The sequence below is a fragment of the Oratosquilla oratoria genome, chromosome 31 (assembly GCF_046742065.1).
Source record: "Oratosquilla oratoria isolate Oo_2021 chromosome 31, ASM4674206v1, whole genome shotgun sequence".
Taxonomy (NCBI): domain Eukaryota; kingdom Metazoa; phylum Arthropoda; class Malacostraca; order Stomatopoda; family Squillidae; genus Oratosquilla; species Oratosquilla oratoria.
Window position 1 is genome coordinate 45280011 of NC_134807.1, and position 17806 is coordinate 45297816.

Sequence of the window (17806 nt, forward strand, 5' to 3'; positions counted from 1 at the left end):
TGTTGTGTCTTTGTTCGGTTTTGGAATGGTGATTATTTTACCATGCTTCCAGATGTCAGGTATAGTGTTGTGTGAATAGCTGTAGTTTGCAATGTTTGTGAGTGCGTGTATACCTTGTGGTCCAATGTGTTTTAGGTGGATGTTGCTTATATTATCAGGGCCACAGGCAGATGAGTGCTTGAGATTATGTATTATGAGTTTTGTCTGACTGTCTATGAAGGGTGTATAGTCTGAGTCTGTGGGGAAGTCTTTCTTACGTCGAATGGTGCATCGGTCATCAGGGTGAGAAGTGAGATGGCTTGTCTGTGCAAAATGACGTATGAGTGCGTTTGCTTGTTGTCTGTTTGAGGGTAGATTATCTGTTGTTGTGAATATTGCTGCGTGAGAGCGTGTAGTGTTACTGTTGGATAGTATAATGCTGTTGAGTGTTTTGTACAATTTGCTGGTGTTTGTTTTGTGATGAAGTGCATTGATAAAGTTTTGCCAATTTTGTGTTTTTTGTTCTTGTATTTTATTAGCAATCACAGTGTTTAGTGTTTGTATTTGGTCTGCTATGTTTTGAGGGATAGGTGTGGGGGTATCGTGTTTAAGTGTGTCACGTTGTCTGATGAGGTCTTGGATTTCTGGTGTGAAGTTAGGGTTGTGTGATTTTCTGTTGCCTCTAGGGATGTATCTCTTGTCTGCATTTTGTATGATTGTATTAAAAGTGTGCACAGCATTGTTTATGTTTGTGATTGGTGTACTGTTAACCCTTTCCATACGGTGCCGCATACGTAGGTGTCATGAGGAGCAAGTGGATACCCGAGGCTGCCATATCGGCGTCTTGATTATATTTATTGTAGTTGCCCCTCCGTAATGACATTCTCTCTAAACTGCATGTAATCACATTTTCTATGGTTATTAAAATTCACGGGTGAAAGAGAGAACGATCGATATAAGCGGTGACTATATTTTATGATGCGAGTATTATTACGACACGTCGTACAGCTGGCATCGGCTGCTGCCCGCGAGATTTAAGGCCCGTACTGAAGAGGTTAAGTGTTTCAAAATGTTGTTCTGTCTCTTTAGTAAAAGCTTCCCAGTTAGCTCTCTTGTAATTGGTGTATGTGTGTCTGTGGCCAACTGGGGTGCATCTTGTTTTGGTGGTGATGATGATTGGAAGGTGGTCGGAACCAAGGGTTCTGACCACTCTCCATGATGTTGTTGGGGTTAGGCAGGGGGAGCAGAAGGTGATATCAGGAGAGGAGGGAGTGTAGAGGGCTTGGTGTGGGATATGTGTATGATTATGTGTGTTGTTCATGATAGTCAATGTGTCAAACTGAGTCTGTATATCAAGCCCTGTCTGTGTCAGGGTTGTCGACATACCAGGCAGACAACTTGGTGTTGAAGTCACCACCCATGATCAGGTTGGGGATTGAGGCTAGTTGGCTAAATTGAGGCCTGAAGGTGTTTGGAACTGTGGGGGATGATTGTGGGGGAATGTACATGTTAAATATTGTTTTGTTGTTGTTGTTGTTGTTGTCGTTCCCTAGACTGTCTGTCCGAGCAGTCCCGTCTCCCCAAGGAAGGCCACAGCCGAAACTGGGTTTTCCCACAAATCCTTTATAGAGTGTATGTTGTGTTGTTTGCGTGCATGATTGTGTATAATGCAGTCTTCCATTATGTGTTGTATGGTATGGGGTGAAGTGTTACATCCTGGGCAGCTGTTCACAACACGGTCGTCCAGCCTCTTCTGGTAGCTTAGAAGTGCTGGGTGGTGACCGCATCGCAGTCTGGCCAAGTGGACTCTGTCCTTTCGTGGGAGAGAGGATTCAGAAGGGTGGATATCAGGGGGTCTGGCATGCAGCAGTGTGTTGTCTTTCAGTGTGTTAATGGAGCGGTGAGTGATATGATTATGAATATGTTTCCGGAGGCTGGTGTTTGGTGGTTGTGGAGGAAGAGAAGAGAGTATCTGTGCGTAATAAAGGTCTTTGGGTGTAGTTTTAATGTTTCTTGGTGTGTGTGGGTGTTCTGCTATGTAGTGTAGCGGGTGTGATGTGTTTGTGGTGGCTGCAGCAAGTGTTTGTGTGCCTCTCATGTCGAGGTGGTCCTTGACTTTGAGGACTTTTGTTTCATGATGTAAATGGTCTGTAGGTGATGTATTTGTGCAGCCTGTAATTGTTTTTAGGGCTTTGTTTTGTATGATTTGAAGGGTGTTGTGGTGTGTCTCACTGAGATTAGGAGCCCATGCAGGACTCGCATAATTCATCACTGAGCGTATGCATTGTTTGTATATTGTTATATTAGTTTCTTTGTTTTGTCCAAATGTTGTTCCAGTGATTGACTTAAGTGCGTTAAGTCTAGGTGTGCATTTGTTTTTTATGTTTGTGAGGTGTTGTTTGAAAGACATGGATGTATCGTATGTTACACCAAGAATTTTGGGTGTGTTTGTGTGTGGTATTAGAGTGTTGTTGATGTAGAGATGAGGTATGTATTTGTGTTCTTTTGTCCAGTTGGTGAGAAGTGTTGCTGTAGATTTGGTTGGAGCTATTTTGAGTCTGTTTGTGATGAACCATGTGTTGAGTGTGTCAAGGTAAGGCTGGATTATTTCTGCAGCTTTGTCTGTGTTACGATGTGTGCATGTGATTGTTATGTCGTCTGCATAGGAAGAGATTTGTATTTCTGAGGCCTATATTGTTTTGTTGGCATGCATGGTTGCATACAAAGCAGTCTTCCATAATGTGTTGTATAGTATGGGGTGTAGTGTTACATTCTGGACAATTATCAGTGATGCTGTTATCCAGCCTCTTCTGGTAACTTAGAAGGCTTGGATGGTGGTCACAACACAGCTTGGTTGGGTGGACTGTCCTCTCAGGGGATGGATATCACAGGGTCTGGTATGCAGCAATAAGTTGTCTTTCAGTTTGTTGATGAAGCAATACATGATTATAGATATGCTTCTGGAGGTTGGTGTTTGGTGATTGTGGAGCACGAGAAGAGAGTATTTGTGTGTAATATCTTGTGTATCTTGTTTTGATGTTTCTTGGCTTATGTAGGTATTCTCCCATGTAGTGTTGTGGGTGGGCTGTGTTTGAGGAGGCTGTGGCAAGTGTTTGTGTGCATCTCATGTCAAAGTGATCCTTGACTTTGGGGACTTTCGTTTCATGGTGTAGATGGTCTGTATTTACCTAGTTGTATCTTACAGGAAAGGGAGCTATGCTCGTGGCGTCCTGTCTCTGTATCTCACAGTATCAAAATTGTTCTTAAATTCGTGTATGGTTTTTGCTCACACTATCATTTTGTCCAGTTTGTTCCATACATCCACCACTCTGTGGGGAAAGCTGTTCTTTTTCAGGTCTCTTCTATAACTATCATTTTTGAGTTTCTTTCTACATCCTCTTGTATTTCTTGTATCCCATTTTAGTAAGTCTCTCTATCAAGGACTTCCATACCTCTCATGATTCTATAGATGGTCAACAAATCTCCTCTTTCTCTTCTTTGTTCCAAGGTTGGTAATTCTAGTTTTGACAGTCTCTCTTCATATGACAATTCTGAAAGTGTGGAGGCCATCTTTGTAGTTGCTATTTAGATTCTTTCAATTTTCCTTATATTCATTTTTTTACTGGGTGACCATAGTGTTGCTGCATACTCCAGTCTTGGTCTAATCAATGTGGCTAGTATTTTCTTCACCATTTCTTTGCCCAAGTAAATGCCACTTTTACTGACCTCAACAAGTTTTAGGTTTCTCTGACAATTTTGTTTATCTGTTTATCAGGGGACGCGTCCTTTGTGATGATTACTCCCAGGTCTTTTTCAAATCCCACTTTCTTACATCCTTTTCACTGATTTTGTATTTTCCTGATATTGTTTTTATTTTTTCCAAATTCCATGATACATTTCTTGATGTGCAGCATGTAACTGTCTTTAGAGTTTTGTTCTGTATGGTCTGTAGGGTGTCCATCTTGTTAAATTGACCACCACAAGCAGGTGTCCATCATTGGTTCCAAGCATCTATAAAGCACAGATGCCTAAACCCCACCCAACCCATATTTTGTTTTCAATCAACCTCACCCCATTTGGTGGAGGAAGAAAAGAGGGGGATGCAGAGAAATGTTGAAAGTGAACAAATTAAAAGAAAGATTACAGGAAAAATTGGTACACCTTACTTGACTGCAAGTCTTGCTCTTTCAGCTGCAGTGTATTCAAGGGAACCAATGGTACCACTTGCTGGGGTTGGCATGAAACCAATAAGGGCCAACAATGCTGTTCGGATACTCCAGGAAGGTTGCCATGTTTCAGGATGATGTCCAGAGATGCTGAGACAGATCTTCTTGTTGGCCTCAAATCTTCCATTGGGCTGAAAAAAATTAACATTTTCAGATAAGTACTGGAGAGAAAGAGAGAGAGAGAGGAAAAGAGGGAGGCAAGAGAAAAAGAGGAAAAGAGAAAAAGAAAGACAAGGAGAGAAACATAAGAATGAAAGAGACTGCAAGAGATCATAATGGCTACACTATGCAGTTCTATGTCCATTACAACCTATCAACCCCATCCAGAAAGTTATCTTTCTGTAAAATAGCATGTAGTTTCAGCACTCACTACAAGGTTATGTCTATTCCATTCATTAACCGCTCTATTAGTAAACTAATTCTTGCCTATTTAATTATTAAATCTAAATTTGTCCAATTTAAATCCATTACTATGAGTCCTGCCTTGCTGTCTTAATATGGTGACCTTGTCTGCATCACCCTTGTTAAAGCCCTTGACCTATTTGAATACTTCTATTAGATCACCCCACACTCTTTGGCTTTCCCTTTGTCTTTCCAGAGAGTGTAAGTTAAGGTGAGGAAAAAGAAAGAGATAGAGTGATTGTAATATTCTACTAATTTTCAATCTTTTAATTGCAACATCTAAGTACAACAATAATTACTTACAGTCAGAAATATAATGTTTGGCGGCTTCATGGGATACTCTGATGGCATAAGAATACGTCCATGGTAAATGCCACCATCAAATTCAGAATCTGACGGTCCTCGTAATGTGAAGTGCCATTCAAAAAGATTTTCCTCTAAAGGCTGAGCACTATATTCTTCCGTTGATTCATGAAATTCTTGTGCCTCTCGCAATAATCGTTTCACAGCTGCAATATAAGTACTTATGTAAATATATGTACATACTACCGTAAAGTAACCAAAGGGTACAGTTTTGATGTATCCAGTTTTTGCCTTTAGCATTATTTTGGACTTTCATTTTGATGGAGTTCTAGTAATAATTGCTGCTTCAAATTCCATGGAATGGAAATCTACTATCAAGCAGCAGCTAGCACTGTTCTTCAGGCCATCCTATGGATCTTTCTGGGACGAAATTCTGGACAGTCTGGGTTGTATTTGTGTGGGTCTGTTTCTGTGTAACCAGTTAACAGGAGGAGGGAAGGGGTGAAGTAATATTGTGTGTATTTACCTAGTTGTACCTAGTTGTATTTTACGGGAAGGGGAGCTATGCTCGTGGGGTCCCGTCTTCATATCTCATTTTATCTAAACTATTTTTAAATTCATGTATTGTTTTTGCACACACCACTTTCTCATCTAACTTGTTCCAACTGTCTATTACTCTGTGGGGAAAGCTGTTCTTTTTCAAATCTCTTCTATAGCTGTCTTTTTTTATTTTCTTTCCGTGTCCTCTTGTACTTCTGTCATCCCATTTTATCAGTAATTTCTATGCCTTTCATGATTCTGTAAATAGCTATCAAATCTCCTCTCTCTCTTCTTTGCTCTAGTGTCTGTAGTTCAAGTTTTTCTAGTCTCCCTTCATATGATAGTTTTGAGAGTGTTGGTGCCAATTTTGTAATTGCTCTTTGTATTCTTTCAAGTTTTTTTTATACATTTTTTTGTACTTGGTGACCAAATCGTTGCTGCATATTCCAATCTTGGTCTTATCAGGGTGATTAGGATTTTCTTCACCATTTCTTCATCCAGGTATGTAAATGCAATTTTGATTGTTCTTATTAAATTATAAGTTTCTCCAAAAATCTTATTTATATGTTTCTCAGGTGACATATTATTCATAACAATGACTCCCAGGTCCTTCTCATTTTCTACTTTTTTTATTCCTTCTTCTCCCAATTAATATGCTCCTGTTATTCTGTTTTTGCTTTTTCCAAATTCCATTATACTACACTTTTTTGTATTGAACTCCATCTCCCACTTCCTACTCCATTCCTGCACTTTATTTAGATCTCTCTGTAGTGATTCACAATCTTCTTCAGTTTTCACTCTTTTCAGTAGTTTTGCATCATCTGTAAAGAAGCTCATTTAGCTTTCAATTCCTTCATCCATATCATTAATATATATAGCAAACATTATTGGGGCCAGAACTGTTCCCTGCGGAACACCGCTTATTACTGCATCCCATATTAAATTGGTGACGCATGATCGTCCTTGTCTGAATCCAAATTGCCTTGGATTTAGCATGCTGTTTTTTTCTAAATATTTTACCCATTTACTTTTGATAATTCTTTCACAAATTTTTGCTATTGTACTTGTTAGAGAGACTGGTCTATAGTTGGTAGGGTCTTCTTTATTTCTTCCTTTATATATAGGTACTATATTTGCTTTTTTCCAATCTTCTGGAACTTTTCCTTCTTTCAAGGAACTACTTATTATGCTATGTATTTTGTCTGTCAGTTCATTCCTGCATTCTTTCAAAATCCAGTTTGCTATTTCATCTGGTCCATGCGATTTTCTGACATCAAGATTACTCAAGTGTTTCATTATTTCATTCTTTGTTACTTCTATTTCTTTCATAGGGGGGTCTTTCTCTTTCCATTCGATCTCTTCCGGTTGTATGTTCTCCCTTGTAAACACTGATTTAAAATGCTTGTTCATAATTTCTGCCATTTCTATTTCCTCTGTGTATTCAACTCCTCCTTGTCTTAATTTCTCCAAATCTTGTTTGTTTTTCAGTTTGTTGTTTACAAATCTGTAGAATAGTTTTGGTTGATCTTTACATTTTTCTATGACATCTTTTTCATATTTTCTCTTTTCCTCTCTGCACACTTGTACATATTCATTTCTATAACAAGTATGTATTTTCCATTTTTCAGGTCTTGTCTTTCTTCATTTGGTCCAAGCTTTGTCTCTTTTGTCTTTTAACTCCCTACAACTTTTGTTGTACCAGCACTTTACATATTCCTTTTCTTGTTTTTGTCTTGGGACATACTTTTCCATTCCTTTTTTTATGAATTTGTCAAAATATTCCATTTCTCTTCTACTGTTGTATCTTCTTTGTGTATTCTTTCCCTGTTTTCATTTTGAAAGTATTTTCTTATGTTATCAAAACTTGTTTTTTCATACATCTTCCTTTCCTATATTGTTAATTTCTTTTCATGTGGTCACTTTTACTTATTGGTGCCTGGTATTCTATCTTTTCCACTATTTCAAGTTCTGATGTGATTATTAGGTCTAGTCTCAATGGTTCTTCTTCATTTCTATACCTAGTGTTCTCTTGAATCCACTGTGTCATTGTGTGGTCAATAATCATCTCAAGTAGAACATTTCCCCATGAATCTTCTCCACCCTTTACGGTCATCTCTTCCCAGCAGACTTCTTTGCAATAATAGTCGCCCATCATAACTATTCTTCCTCCATCTTCCATTATCTTGTTTAATGTTATTCTTGTGTCTTCTAACATACTTTTATGTTCACTCTCTTCCCACGAGGCTGTTTTTGGGGGCACGTAGTTTATTACAAACTTTCTGCTCTTCTTATCTCTGTCTTCTACTTCTATCATAATCATCTCTACTCTATTCTTTCCATATGTGACACTCTTCACATTTATATCCATCTTAGCCAGGAACATAACTCCATCCCCTTGTTTTATCTCTCTGTTTCTAATCCAATAATTATATGCATTGTGTCTTATGCTGTTGGATGGTAGTGGACCTTTTAATTTTGTCTCTACAATGCCCATTATGTCCGGTTCTTTTTCCTTCAGATACTCATTCAGTCCTGTTATTAATCCATCTATATTTGTGTAGGACACTCTTAACTTTCTGTTATTTCCATTGTATTTTCTGTTTCTTTTTTCTCTCTGTTATGGTCCATTTCCTCAATTTCATATTCACTACTCTCCAGTAGAATTCTTCTTTTTCTGACTCTGTTCTGTTCTTGTTTTTTTTTCTTTAGCTTCTTTCCTTTTCATTTTTTCTTCTTCTCTTTCCTCTTTATTCATTTCTCTTTTTATCCATACCTTTTTATATTGTTCACTTGCCTGTTTTTGCTAAGATATTCTCTGCTGTTGTTTGTGACCTGAATTTAATCTTAATTGGTCTGGTCTTATCTGTACTATATTTTCCGAGCCTAAACATCTCTTCAATTTGTTTCATGATTTCAGGTTCATCTTCCTGAACTAATTCTAGTAAACTGTTTACTTTTTCTTTTTCCTCTTTAATTCTTGTGGTTCTATTTTGGTTAAATTTCTCTTCCATTCCTAATATAATTATACATTTCTTTTTGTTTGCCAAGTCTCTTACTATATTCTCCTTCTATCTCATCACTTTAATAACTGAGTCTTCAGTTTGTTCTTTCATTTGTTGTTTATGTAAATGCAACTTCACTGTTTTCTTGGATTTTTTTTCCAGCCCTGTGCTTCCTTTGCTATGGCCTCTTTATTGTCTTTATTAATCCTCTTTAATTCCTCATTCTCTTTTTTAACTTCTTTTAACTGTCTTTTTAATTCTTCTATTTCTAAAGTTAAGTTTTTGTTCGCCTTCTCTAGTTCTTCCAATCTTTCAACTCTTTGTGCAATCTTGGCTACATTACCAAACCTGTTTTCCCAATGCTTGGTCATCTTATCAAATTTCTCCTCTAGTCTTGCCAATCGGGGGAGGTTGGTATCCCCCCCACCCTCTTTAAATCCCTGGAAACTATTATCATCACCTTCCACTGTGCTGCTCTTATCTATACTTCTAATCTTTACATTTTTGTTGATCCCGTCATCACTAAAGTCAACGTCATCAGTCTGCCTTTTGTTTACAAGATGCCTGGCCTACTGGACCATGTCCCCCTCTTCCTCATTTCCTTCCATTTCCCTCAAAAATCCCTCCCTTTCTCCTTCCCTATCACCCCTCTACTATATCACGAGCTCTCCCCTTCCCTATGAATACAATAAGGCACTTCCTGGACGTTGAGATCCACGTAGATTTTCCCTTTTCTTCGGAACTCTAGTTCTCGCCGTCCATTCAACGAAAGGGTGTGTGTGTGTTTGTGTATTTACCTAGTTGTATTTTGCGGGAAGGAGAGCTACGCTCGTGGTGTCCCGCCTTTGTATCTCACAGTGTCTATTTTGCTCTTAAACTCATGAATGGTTTTTGTGCACACTATTTTTTTTGTCCAGTTTGTTCCAAGTGTCCACCACTCTATGAGGAAAACTGTTTTTCTTCAGATCTCTTCTGTAGCTATGTTTTTTATTTTCTTTCCATGTCCTCTTGTGTTCTTCTTGTCCCAGTTTAACAAGTCCTATAGAGTATTTCTGTGCCCTTCATGATTCTGTAGATGGTCAGTGGGTCTCCTCTCTATTCTTTGCTCCATAGTCGGTAACTCCAGTTTAGCCAGTCTCTCCTTATTTGACAAGTTTGCAAGTGCAGGTGCCATTTTTGTGGCTGCTCTCTGGATTCTTTCTATTCTTTTAGGTACTGGGTGACCACAATGTCGCCGCATATTCTAGTCTAAGCCTTATCAGTGACCAATATTTTTTAAAATAATTTCTTCGTCCAAATATGTAAATGCCACTTTTATTGATCTTAGAAAGGAGGGAGTCATAAAGTGTGCAAGGATGGTGTGTGGAACAAGAACGACAGGAGGAAATAGAAGAAAGGGTAGTGAATGGTGGGATGAGGAAACAAAGAAGGTTGTAGAAGAGAAGAAGCGAGCTTTCACAGATTGGTTACAAAATAGGACGAGGGAGTCATACGAGAGGTACAAAGAAAAGAGAAGTCAAGCAAAAGGTAAAGGAGGCAAAGAGGAGAGCAGATGTGAAATGAGGTAAGCGTATGACAGAAAAATTTGAAAGTAATAAAAAGACGTTTTGGAAAGAAATTAAGAGAGGAAGAGGAGGTAAATCAAGCAGAGAAGAAAAGGTAAAAGGTGCAGATGGAGAGATGATAATGGAAGAGAAGGCAGTAAGGGGAAGATGGGCAGAATATTTTAGGGAGTTGCTAAATGTGAAGGAGGATAGGGAGGGAAAGATAGCTGCAGTGGGATATGCGAAGAAAATGAGTGATGAGTGAGGAGAATGGAAGAGAAATAAGGAAGGATGAGGTGAAGGCAGTTGTTAAGACGATGAAAGCAGGTAAGGCACCTGGTCTGGATGGATGCCATGCAGAATGTCTGAAAAAGGGAGGTACAGTGATGGTGGACTGGCTGGTGAGGTTATTTAATGTTTGCTGGAGAGAGGGTAAAGTGCCGGAGGACTGGAGGAGTGCCTGTATAGTTCCACTTTACAAGGGAAAAGGGGACAAGTGTGAATGTAGTAGTTTCAGAGGGATTAGCTTGTTAACCCCTTCCATACGGTGCCGCACACGTAGGCGTCATGAGGAGCAAGTGGATTCGCGACGCTGCCATATCGGCGTCTTGATTATATTTATTGTAGTCGCCCCTGTGTTTTTACATTCTCCCAAATGCGCCCTTAATCCCATTCTCTGTGGTTTTCAAAATTCGCGGGTGAAAGAGAGAACGATCGATATAAGCGGCGACTATATTTTATGATGCGAATATTATTTCGTTACGTCGTACGGCTGGCATTGGCTGCTGCCCGCGAGATTTAAGTCCCGTATTGAAGTGGTTAAGTGTAGTTGGGAAGGCTTATGGGAGGATCTTGATTGAGAGGATTAGGAGAGGAACAGAAGGAGTAATTGGCGAGGAACAGAAGGAGTAATTGGCGAGGAACAGTGTGGATTTAGGACGGGCAGAGGTTGTGTAGATCAGATCTTTGTGGTAAGACAGATGTGAGAAAGCTATAGGAAAGGGGAAGGATGTTTTTTGGGCTTTTATGGATCTGGAAAAGGCTTATGATAGAGTAGACAGAAAGGCACTGTGGGACGTTATGCAGATATATGGGATAGGAGGAAAGCTTCTGGGAGCTGTCAAGAGTTTTTATGAGAGTAGTAGAGCTTGTGTCAGAATTAGGAATGGAGAGAGTGAGTGGTTCGAGGTAAAGGTGGGACTTCGTCAAGGATGAGATATGTCACCCGGGCTGTTCAACTTATACATGGATGGGGTGGTGCGAGAGGTAAATGCAAGGGTAGTGGGTCAGGGATTGGAGATGGTTAAAGAAAATGGAGAAAAGTGGGAGGTGAGCCAGCTGTTGTTTGCAGATGACACTGCGCTTGTGGCAGGATCGGAGGAGGTATTGAGGAAGTTGGTGGCAGAGTTTGGGAGAGTATGTGATAGACGAAAGCTAAAGATAAATGTGGGTAAAAGTAAGGTGATGAGATGTACAAGGGGTGAGAGTGGCAGTAGTCTGGAAGTGAGCATTAACCACTTCACTACGGGACTTAAATCTCGCGGGCAGCAGCCAATGCCAGCCGCACGACGTGTCGTAATAATACTTGCATCATAAAATATAGTCACCGCTTATATCGATCGTTCTCTCTTTCACCCGTGAATTTTGAAAACCACAGAGAATGGGATTAAGAACAGATTAGAGAGAATTTAAAAACACAGGGGCGACTACAATAAATATATTCAAGACGCCGATATGGCAGCGTCGCGAATCCACTTGCTCCTCATGACGCCTACGTGTGTGGCACCGTATGGAAGGGGTTAAGGGAGAGCGACTGGAGGAAGTGGATAGTTTTAGATACTTGGGTGCAAATGTGGCAGGAAAAGGTGGAGTGAAGGTGGAGGTAGAATGTAGATTGAGAGAAGCGAGTAAATGCCTTGGTGGATCAAAAAGTGTAATGAGGAATAGACAATTGGGAATGGATGCTAAGAGGAGACTGTACGAAGGAGTGATTGTGCCAACAGCACTGTATGGGGCAGAAACATGGAACATAAGAGAAGAAGAGAGGAGTTTGAATGTGTTTGAGATGAGGTGTCTGAGAAGTATGATGGGGGTTACTAGGCTAGATAGAGTGAGAAATGAGGAGGTGAGGAGGAGAACAGGGGTGGAAAGGGAGTTGGGAGATAGGGTTGATGAAAGAATATTAGGATGGTTTGGACACATGGAAAGAATGAGTGAAGAAAGACTAGTAAAAGAGGTATGGAAGGCAGATGTGGAGGAAGTGAACATGAGGGGACATCCTACAATGAGGTGGATGGATGGGGTGAAGGGGGCTTTGGGGAAGAGGGGAATGTCTGTTGAGGAAGGACAGGAGAGGACAGAAAACATGGAGAATGGTTGTATATGGATGATGATGTGATTGCATGAGGTGGAATGGGCGGTGAGGTGGAATGGGCAGGGGGATGGGGGGTGAGGTGGAATGGGCGGGGGGATGGGGGGTGAGGTGGAATGGGCGGGGGGATGGGGGGTGAGGTGGAATGGGCGGGGGGATGGGGGGTGAGGTGGAATGGGCGGGGGGATGGGGGGTGAGGTGGAATGGGCGGGGGGATGGGGGGTGAGGTGGAATGGGCGGGGGGATGGGGGGTGAGGTGGAATGGGCGGGGGGATGGGGGGTGAGGTAGTATGTGTGAGCAAAATTTGACGCAGCCCGAAGGGATTTCTCCCCGTCTTCTCCTTTTATGCAATGGGGGGTTGCCGATTTAATGAAGCGGCCTTGCTGTGGATGTGCTGTGTCTTGCGACACTGCTTCTGACCTAGGGCAGTGGACAAGGTGCAGGGATGACCCGTCATCCAGGAGGTGCTAAGATGAGAGGGAGGGTGGAGGGGTGTGGTGTGTATTCAGGGATGGAATGGGTGGAAATGATTTTATGCCTTTTCCTTTTTGGCTACCTCCCTTGCAAGGGGGGAAAAAGCCTTGGTATATGTAGAGTTGTAGGATTCTCTGACAATTTTGTTTATCTTTTTATCATAGGACAAGTTGTTTGAGATAATTACACCCAAATCTTTTTCGGATCTCTCCTTCTTTACCTCCTTGGTTCCAATTTCATATTGTCCTGATATTCTATTTTTGCTTTTTCCAAACACCATTATGCTACACTTGTTAATATTGAAGTACACTTCCCATTTCTGACTTCAGTGATTTGCAATCCTTTTCAGTTTTTACTTTCCTTAACAGTTTGGAGTCATCTGCAGAGAGGCTCATGTAACATTTCACATCATCATCCATGTCATTCACATAAATAGCGAACAATATTGGAGCCAATACAGATCCTTGCGGTACTCCACTGATCACCTCTTTCCAACCTGAATATTTTTCTTTGAGTACTATTCTCATCTTTTTACCAATCAAGAAGTACTCCAGCCATTTTAGTAGGTTCCCTTGTATCCTTCCTGTATGTTCCAGTTTTTTAAAGAATTTTTTGTGTGGTACTTTGTCAAAAGCTTTTTGTAAGTCCAGGAAGGCACAATCACCCCATCCATTCCAGCAAATTGTCTTGGGTTTATTATATTATTGTCTTCCAGGTGTGTTACCCATCTATTCTTGATGATTTTCTCACAAATTTTGGCTATAGTGCTTGTTAGTGAGACTGGCCTGTAGTTAGTTGGTTCTTCCTTGTTTCCTCCTTTATATATTGGTACAATGTTAGCATTTTTCCAGTCTTTTGGAATTTTTCCTTCTTTAAGTGAGCAACTTATGTTATGCATTTTGTCTATAAGTTCTTTGCATTCTTTTAGAATCCAATTTGCAATTCCATCCGGGCCATGAGATTTCCTGACACAAAGGTTTGATAGATGTTCCATTATTTCTTTTTGTGTTATCATTATCTCGCTCATTGCCTTTCATTTCCTTCGTTCCAATATTGTGCTTTCTCTCTAGTGAAAACAGATTTGAAACGATTATTCTGGGGTATTGGCTGCTTGTTATTGTGGTAAAGTAGCATGCAGTTGATACTTTAGGGTCTATATGGGGCTCCCCTATGGACCAGAGCCACACATCATTTTGTCTATGATGGAGGAAAACTCTTCATAGAGAAATGATTACACTTTTATACTACGACTGTCCCTCCATTATGCTGTCACCCAACCCCTTGCTGCTGTCCTGTACCATTTCTCTGAGTATTCATTTTCTGCTGTGGAGGAATTCCCTGTGGTGGGGGAAAAGAATACTGCCACCAAGTATTTCCACTTGGATCGTAAGAGGCAAGAAGAATGGGACGGGGAGTGGGACTAGGCATCCTTCTCCTTGTAGCCCCACAGGGGACATTCCTAAATGAAAAAGTAAAGGCATAAGATGGTCTGGGAATTTTCGGAACAGCACCCTAAAGTATGGGTCTTTTAATGTGCGTGGATGTGGTACAGATGAGAGTAAAAGGGAAGAGATAGGTAGTATGTTTGTGAGAAGAAAGATGGATGTGTTGGCTTTGAGTGAAACTAAGTTGATAGGGAAGGGTGAGTGTAAGTTTGGGAGTGTAACTGGGAGGTTATCAGGAGTGAAGAGAGGGCGAGGGAGAGAAGGGGTGGCTATTCTAGTAAGTGAAGAGATAGGTAAACATGTAGTGGATTTGAAGGAGGTTTCCTCAAGGATAATGTGGATGAAGGTGAAACTGGGAAAGGAGATGTGGGTCTTTGTAAGTGCATATGGGCCTGGCAGTGAGAAGAGTGTAGAAGAAAGGGAGGCCTTTTGGATAGATTTAAATGAGTGCATAGAGGATTTAGGGAGGAATGTCAATGTAATAGTACTGGGAGACCTTAATGCTAGGGTAGGAAATGGTCCAATTGATGGAGTGGTTGGGAAATGTGGAGTTCCAGGAAAGAATCGTAGTGGAGAGTTGATGGTGGAAATGTGTCTAGAAAGAGAGTTGATGATAGCAAATACAGTGTTTCGGAAGAAAGTCAAGCATAAGTACACATGGGAGAGGGTGGTGGATGGAAGGGTGGTAGATAGAGCGCTAATGGATTATGTAGTGGTAAATAGGACTATGATAGGAAGAGTTAAGGATGTACATGTGCTAAGTGGAGAAGGTGGGGGAATATCAGATAATTTTTTGGTGGAAGGTAAGTTGAGAGTGGAGGATAGATGGAGAAAGAGGAAAGGGACAAACGGTAGGGAGGTGCTTAGAATGAACTCTTTAAATGAAAAGGAAAAGGAGAAGGAGTACAAGAAGAAGCTGAAGGAGGAGTGGGAGGGAGTGAAAGATAGAGTAGAGCTAGGTGTGGAGGAGGAATGGGGCTTGTTCAAGGAGGGAGTCACAAAGTGTGCAAGGATGGTCTGTGGAACAAGAACGACAGGAGGAAATAGAAGAAAGGGTAGTGAATGGTGGGATGAGGAAACAAAGAAGGTTGTAGAAGAGAAGAAGCGAGCTTTCACAGATTGGTTACAAAATAAAAGAGGTACAAAGAAAAGAAAAGAGAAGTAAAACAAAAGGTTAAGGAGGCAAAGAGGAGAGCAGATGTGAAATGGGGTAAGAGTAGACAGAAAATTTTGAAAGTAATAAAAAGATATTTTGGAAAGAAATTAAGAGAGGAAAAGGAGGCAAATCAAGTAGAGAAGAAAAGGTAAAAGGTTCAGATGGAGAGATGATAATGGAAGAGAAGGCAGTAAGGGGAAGATGGGCAGAATATTTTAGGGAGTTCCTAAATGTGAAGGAGGATAGGGAGGGAAAAATAGTTGCAGTGGGAAATGCTAAGAAAATGAGTGTGATGAGTGAGGAAAATGGAGGAGAAATAAGGAAGGATGAAGTCAAGGCAGTTGTTAAGATGATGAAAGCAGGTAAGGCACTTGGTCTGGATGGATGCCATGCAGAATGTCTAAAAAAAAGGAGGTACAGTGATGGTGGACTGGCTGGTGAGGTTATTTAATGTTTGCTGGAGAGAGGGTAGAGTGCTGGAGGACTGGAGGAGTGCCTGTATAGTTCCACTTTAAAAGGAAAAAGGGGACAAGTGTGAATGTAGTAGTTTCAGAGGGATTAGCTTATTAAGTGTAGTTGGGAAGGCTTATGGGAGGATATTGATTGAGAGGATTAGGAGAGGAACAGAGGGAGTAATTGGTGAGGAACAGTGTGGATTTAGGACGGGTAGAGGTTGTGTAGATAAGATCTTTGTGGTAAGACAAATATGTGAGAAAGCTATAGGAAAGGGGAAGGATGTTTTTTGGGCTTTTATGGATCTGGAAAAGGCTTAAGATAGGGTAGACAGAAAGGCACTGTGGGAGGTTATGCAGATATATAGGATAGGAAGAAAGCTTCTGGGAGCTGTCAAGAGTTTTTATGAGAGTAATAGAGCTTGTGTCAGGATTAGAAATGGAGAGCGTGAGTAATACGAGGTAAAGGTGGGACTTCGTCAAGGATGCGTTATGTCGCCCTGGCTGTTCAACTTATACATGGATGGGGTAGTGCGAGAGGTAAATGCAAGGGTAGTGGGTCAGGGATTGGAGATGGTTAAAGAAAATGGAGAAAAGTGGGAGGTGAGCCAGCTGTTGTTTGCTGACGACACTGCGCTTGTGGCAGGATCGGAGGAGGGACTGAGAAGTTGGTGACAGAGTTTGAGAGAGTATGTGATAGACGAAAGCTAAAGATAAATGTGAGGAAAAGTAAGGTGATGAGATGTACAAGGGGTGAAAGTGGCAGTAGACTGGAAGTGAGCATTAAGGGGAGGCTCCGGCGGTCATAGGGAGGAATTTTATTTTGTCTTCAGGGTTGCCCAAAAATTACACAATTATAAACAAAGTAAATGAAGTATTTTGACCCCGAAATTTACCTTAATTTCCCTAAGGGCACCGCCCTTAGGCATGTTTTATACGTCAAAACTATTCATTTTCTAAGGCTGAACACGGTTATATCAAGATATTGATTTGAAATTTATGCTACTATTACTTCTTGTGTAGATTAACAATTGTAAACAACCATTTTTTTTTTTTTTTTATCTTTTTTTTTAGGGTCGTCTACTTTCATGTATTTTTTATCATTTTTCACGTAAAAAAATGGTTAAAAAAAATAAAATCAATATTTAAACAAATTGGCTCTTTATCTATCATCAGAGATATCCATAGTTATTGCACCATAAATTTCATGGAATTTGAACAGTAAATAAGGAAGTTCTGGCACTTTATAATAAAAAAAGTTAGTTTTCAGATACAGCCAATTAAAGATTCTGAAAGAATTTTTACACTGATTTTTTTCTCAAAACCAATTAATGCTATGCTGAATACTCTATTACGACTACTGTCTTACTTATCTTTGTATAGAGAAGACTGGATCTCTCATATTTTGGCTCTAGGGCTCAAGAAAGGCACTTGGTCCCCCCCTACCCACCCGGGAAGAGTATTACTTCAGAGGGTATCGGAACTGTCCACATTCCTCACTGTTGCAAAGTTTTTCTTAGAACCCTCCTGCAGAGTAGTCTCTTTTGTCTATTGTTGCTCTCATCTTCTTGCTCTTCTTACTGGGTCCTCTTTCTGAGGATAATAGCCTTCTTTTCTCCATCTTGCTTAGGCTTCTGTCAAGTGCCTGTGACCTGAACTTGAGTTCTTTCAATATAGAGCCTTCCTGGTAGCCAAAGCTATGGCTTAGAATTGCACTTCTTGCAATAAAATGCAGCTTTGACAGTCCCAACAGCTTCTTTTCATACCCTTCCATAATCGAATGATAAACAAAACTAACATTTCTTACAAAATAATTATCATCAGCAACAGTCTCAGGTTCTGATATAAATTCATTGTTGCACTGTCCACACATAATTTTGATTTTATCTTCAAAACCATCACTATGATAGT

At 40.4% G+C, this 17806-nt stretch overlaps 1 protein-coding gene across 3 annotated transcripts in view; it reads right to left on the reverse strand.

The window, feature by feature from the left end:
• LOC143041539 (ubiquitin-conjugating enzyme E2 J1-like) overlaps positions 1-17806 on the reverse strand; it is a 44701-nt gene that overhangs the window by 18495 nt on the left and 8400 nt on the right. For all 3 annotated transcript variants that reach the window (XM_076213532.1, XM_076213531.1, XM_076213533.1), the window contains 2 exons: positions 4911-5116; positions 4146-4336 (listed from right to left, as the gene is read on the reverse strand). In XM_076213532.1, the coding sequence (XP_076069647.1) occupies positions 4146-4336; positions 4911-5116 (397 nt within the window). The remainder of the gene's footprint in view (positions 1-4145; positions 4337-4910; positions 5117-17806) is intronic.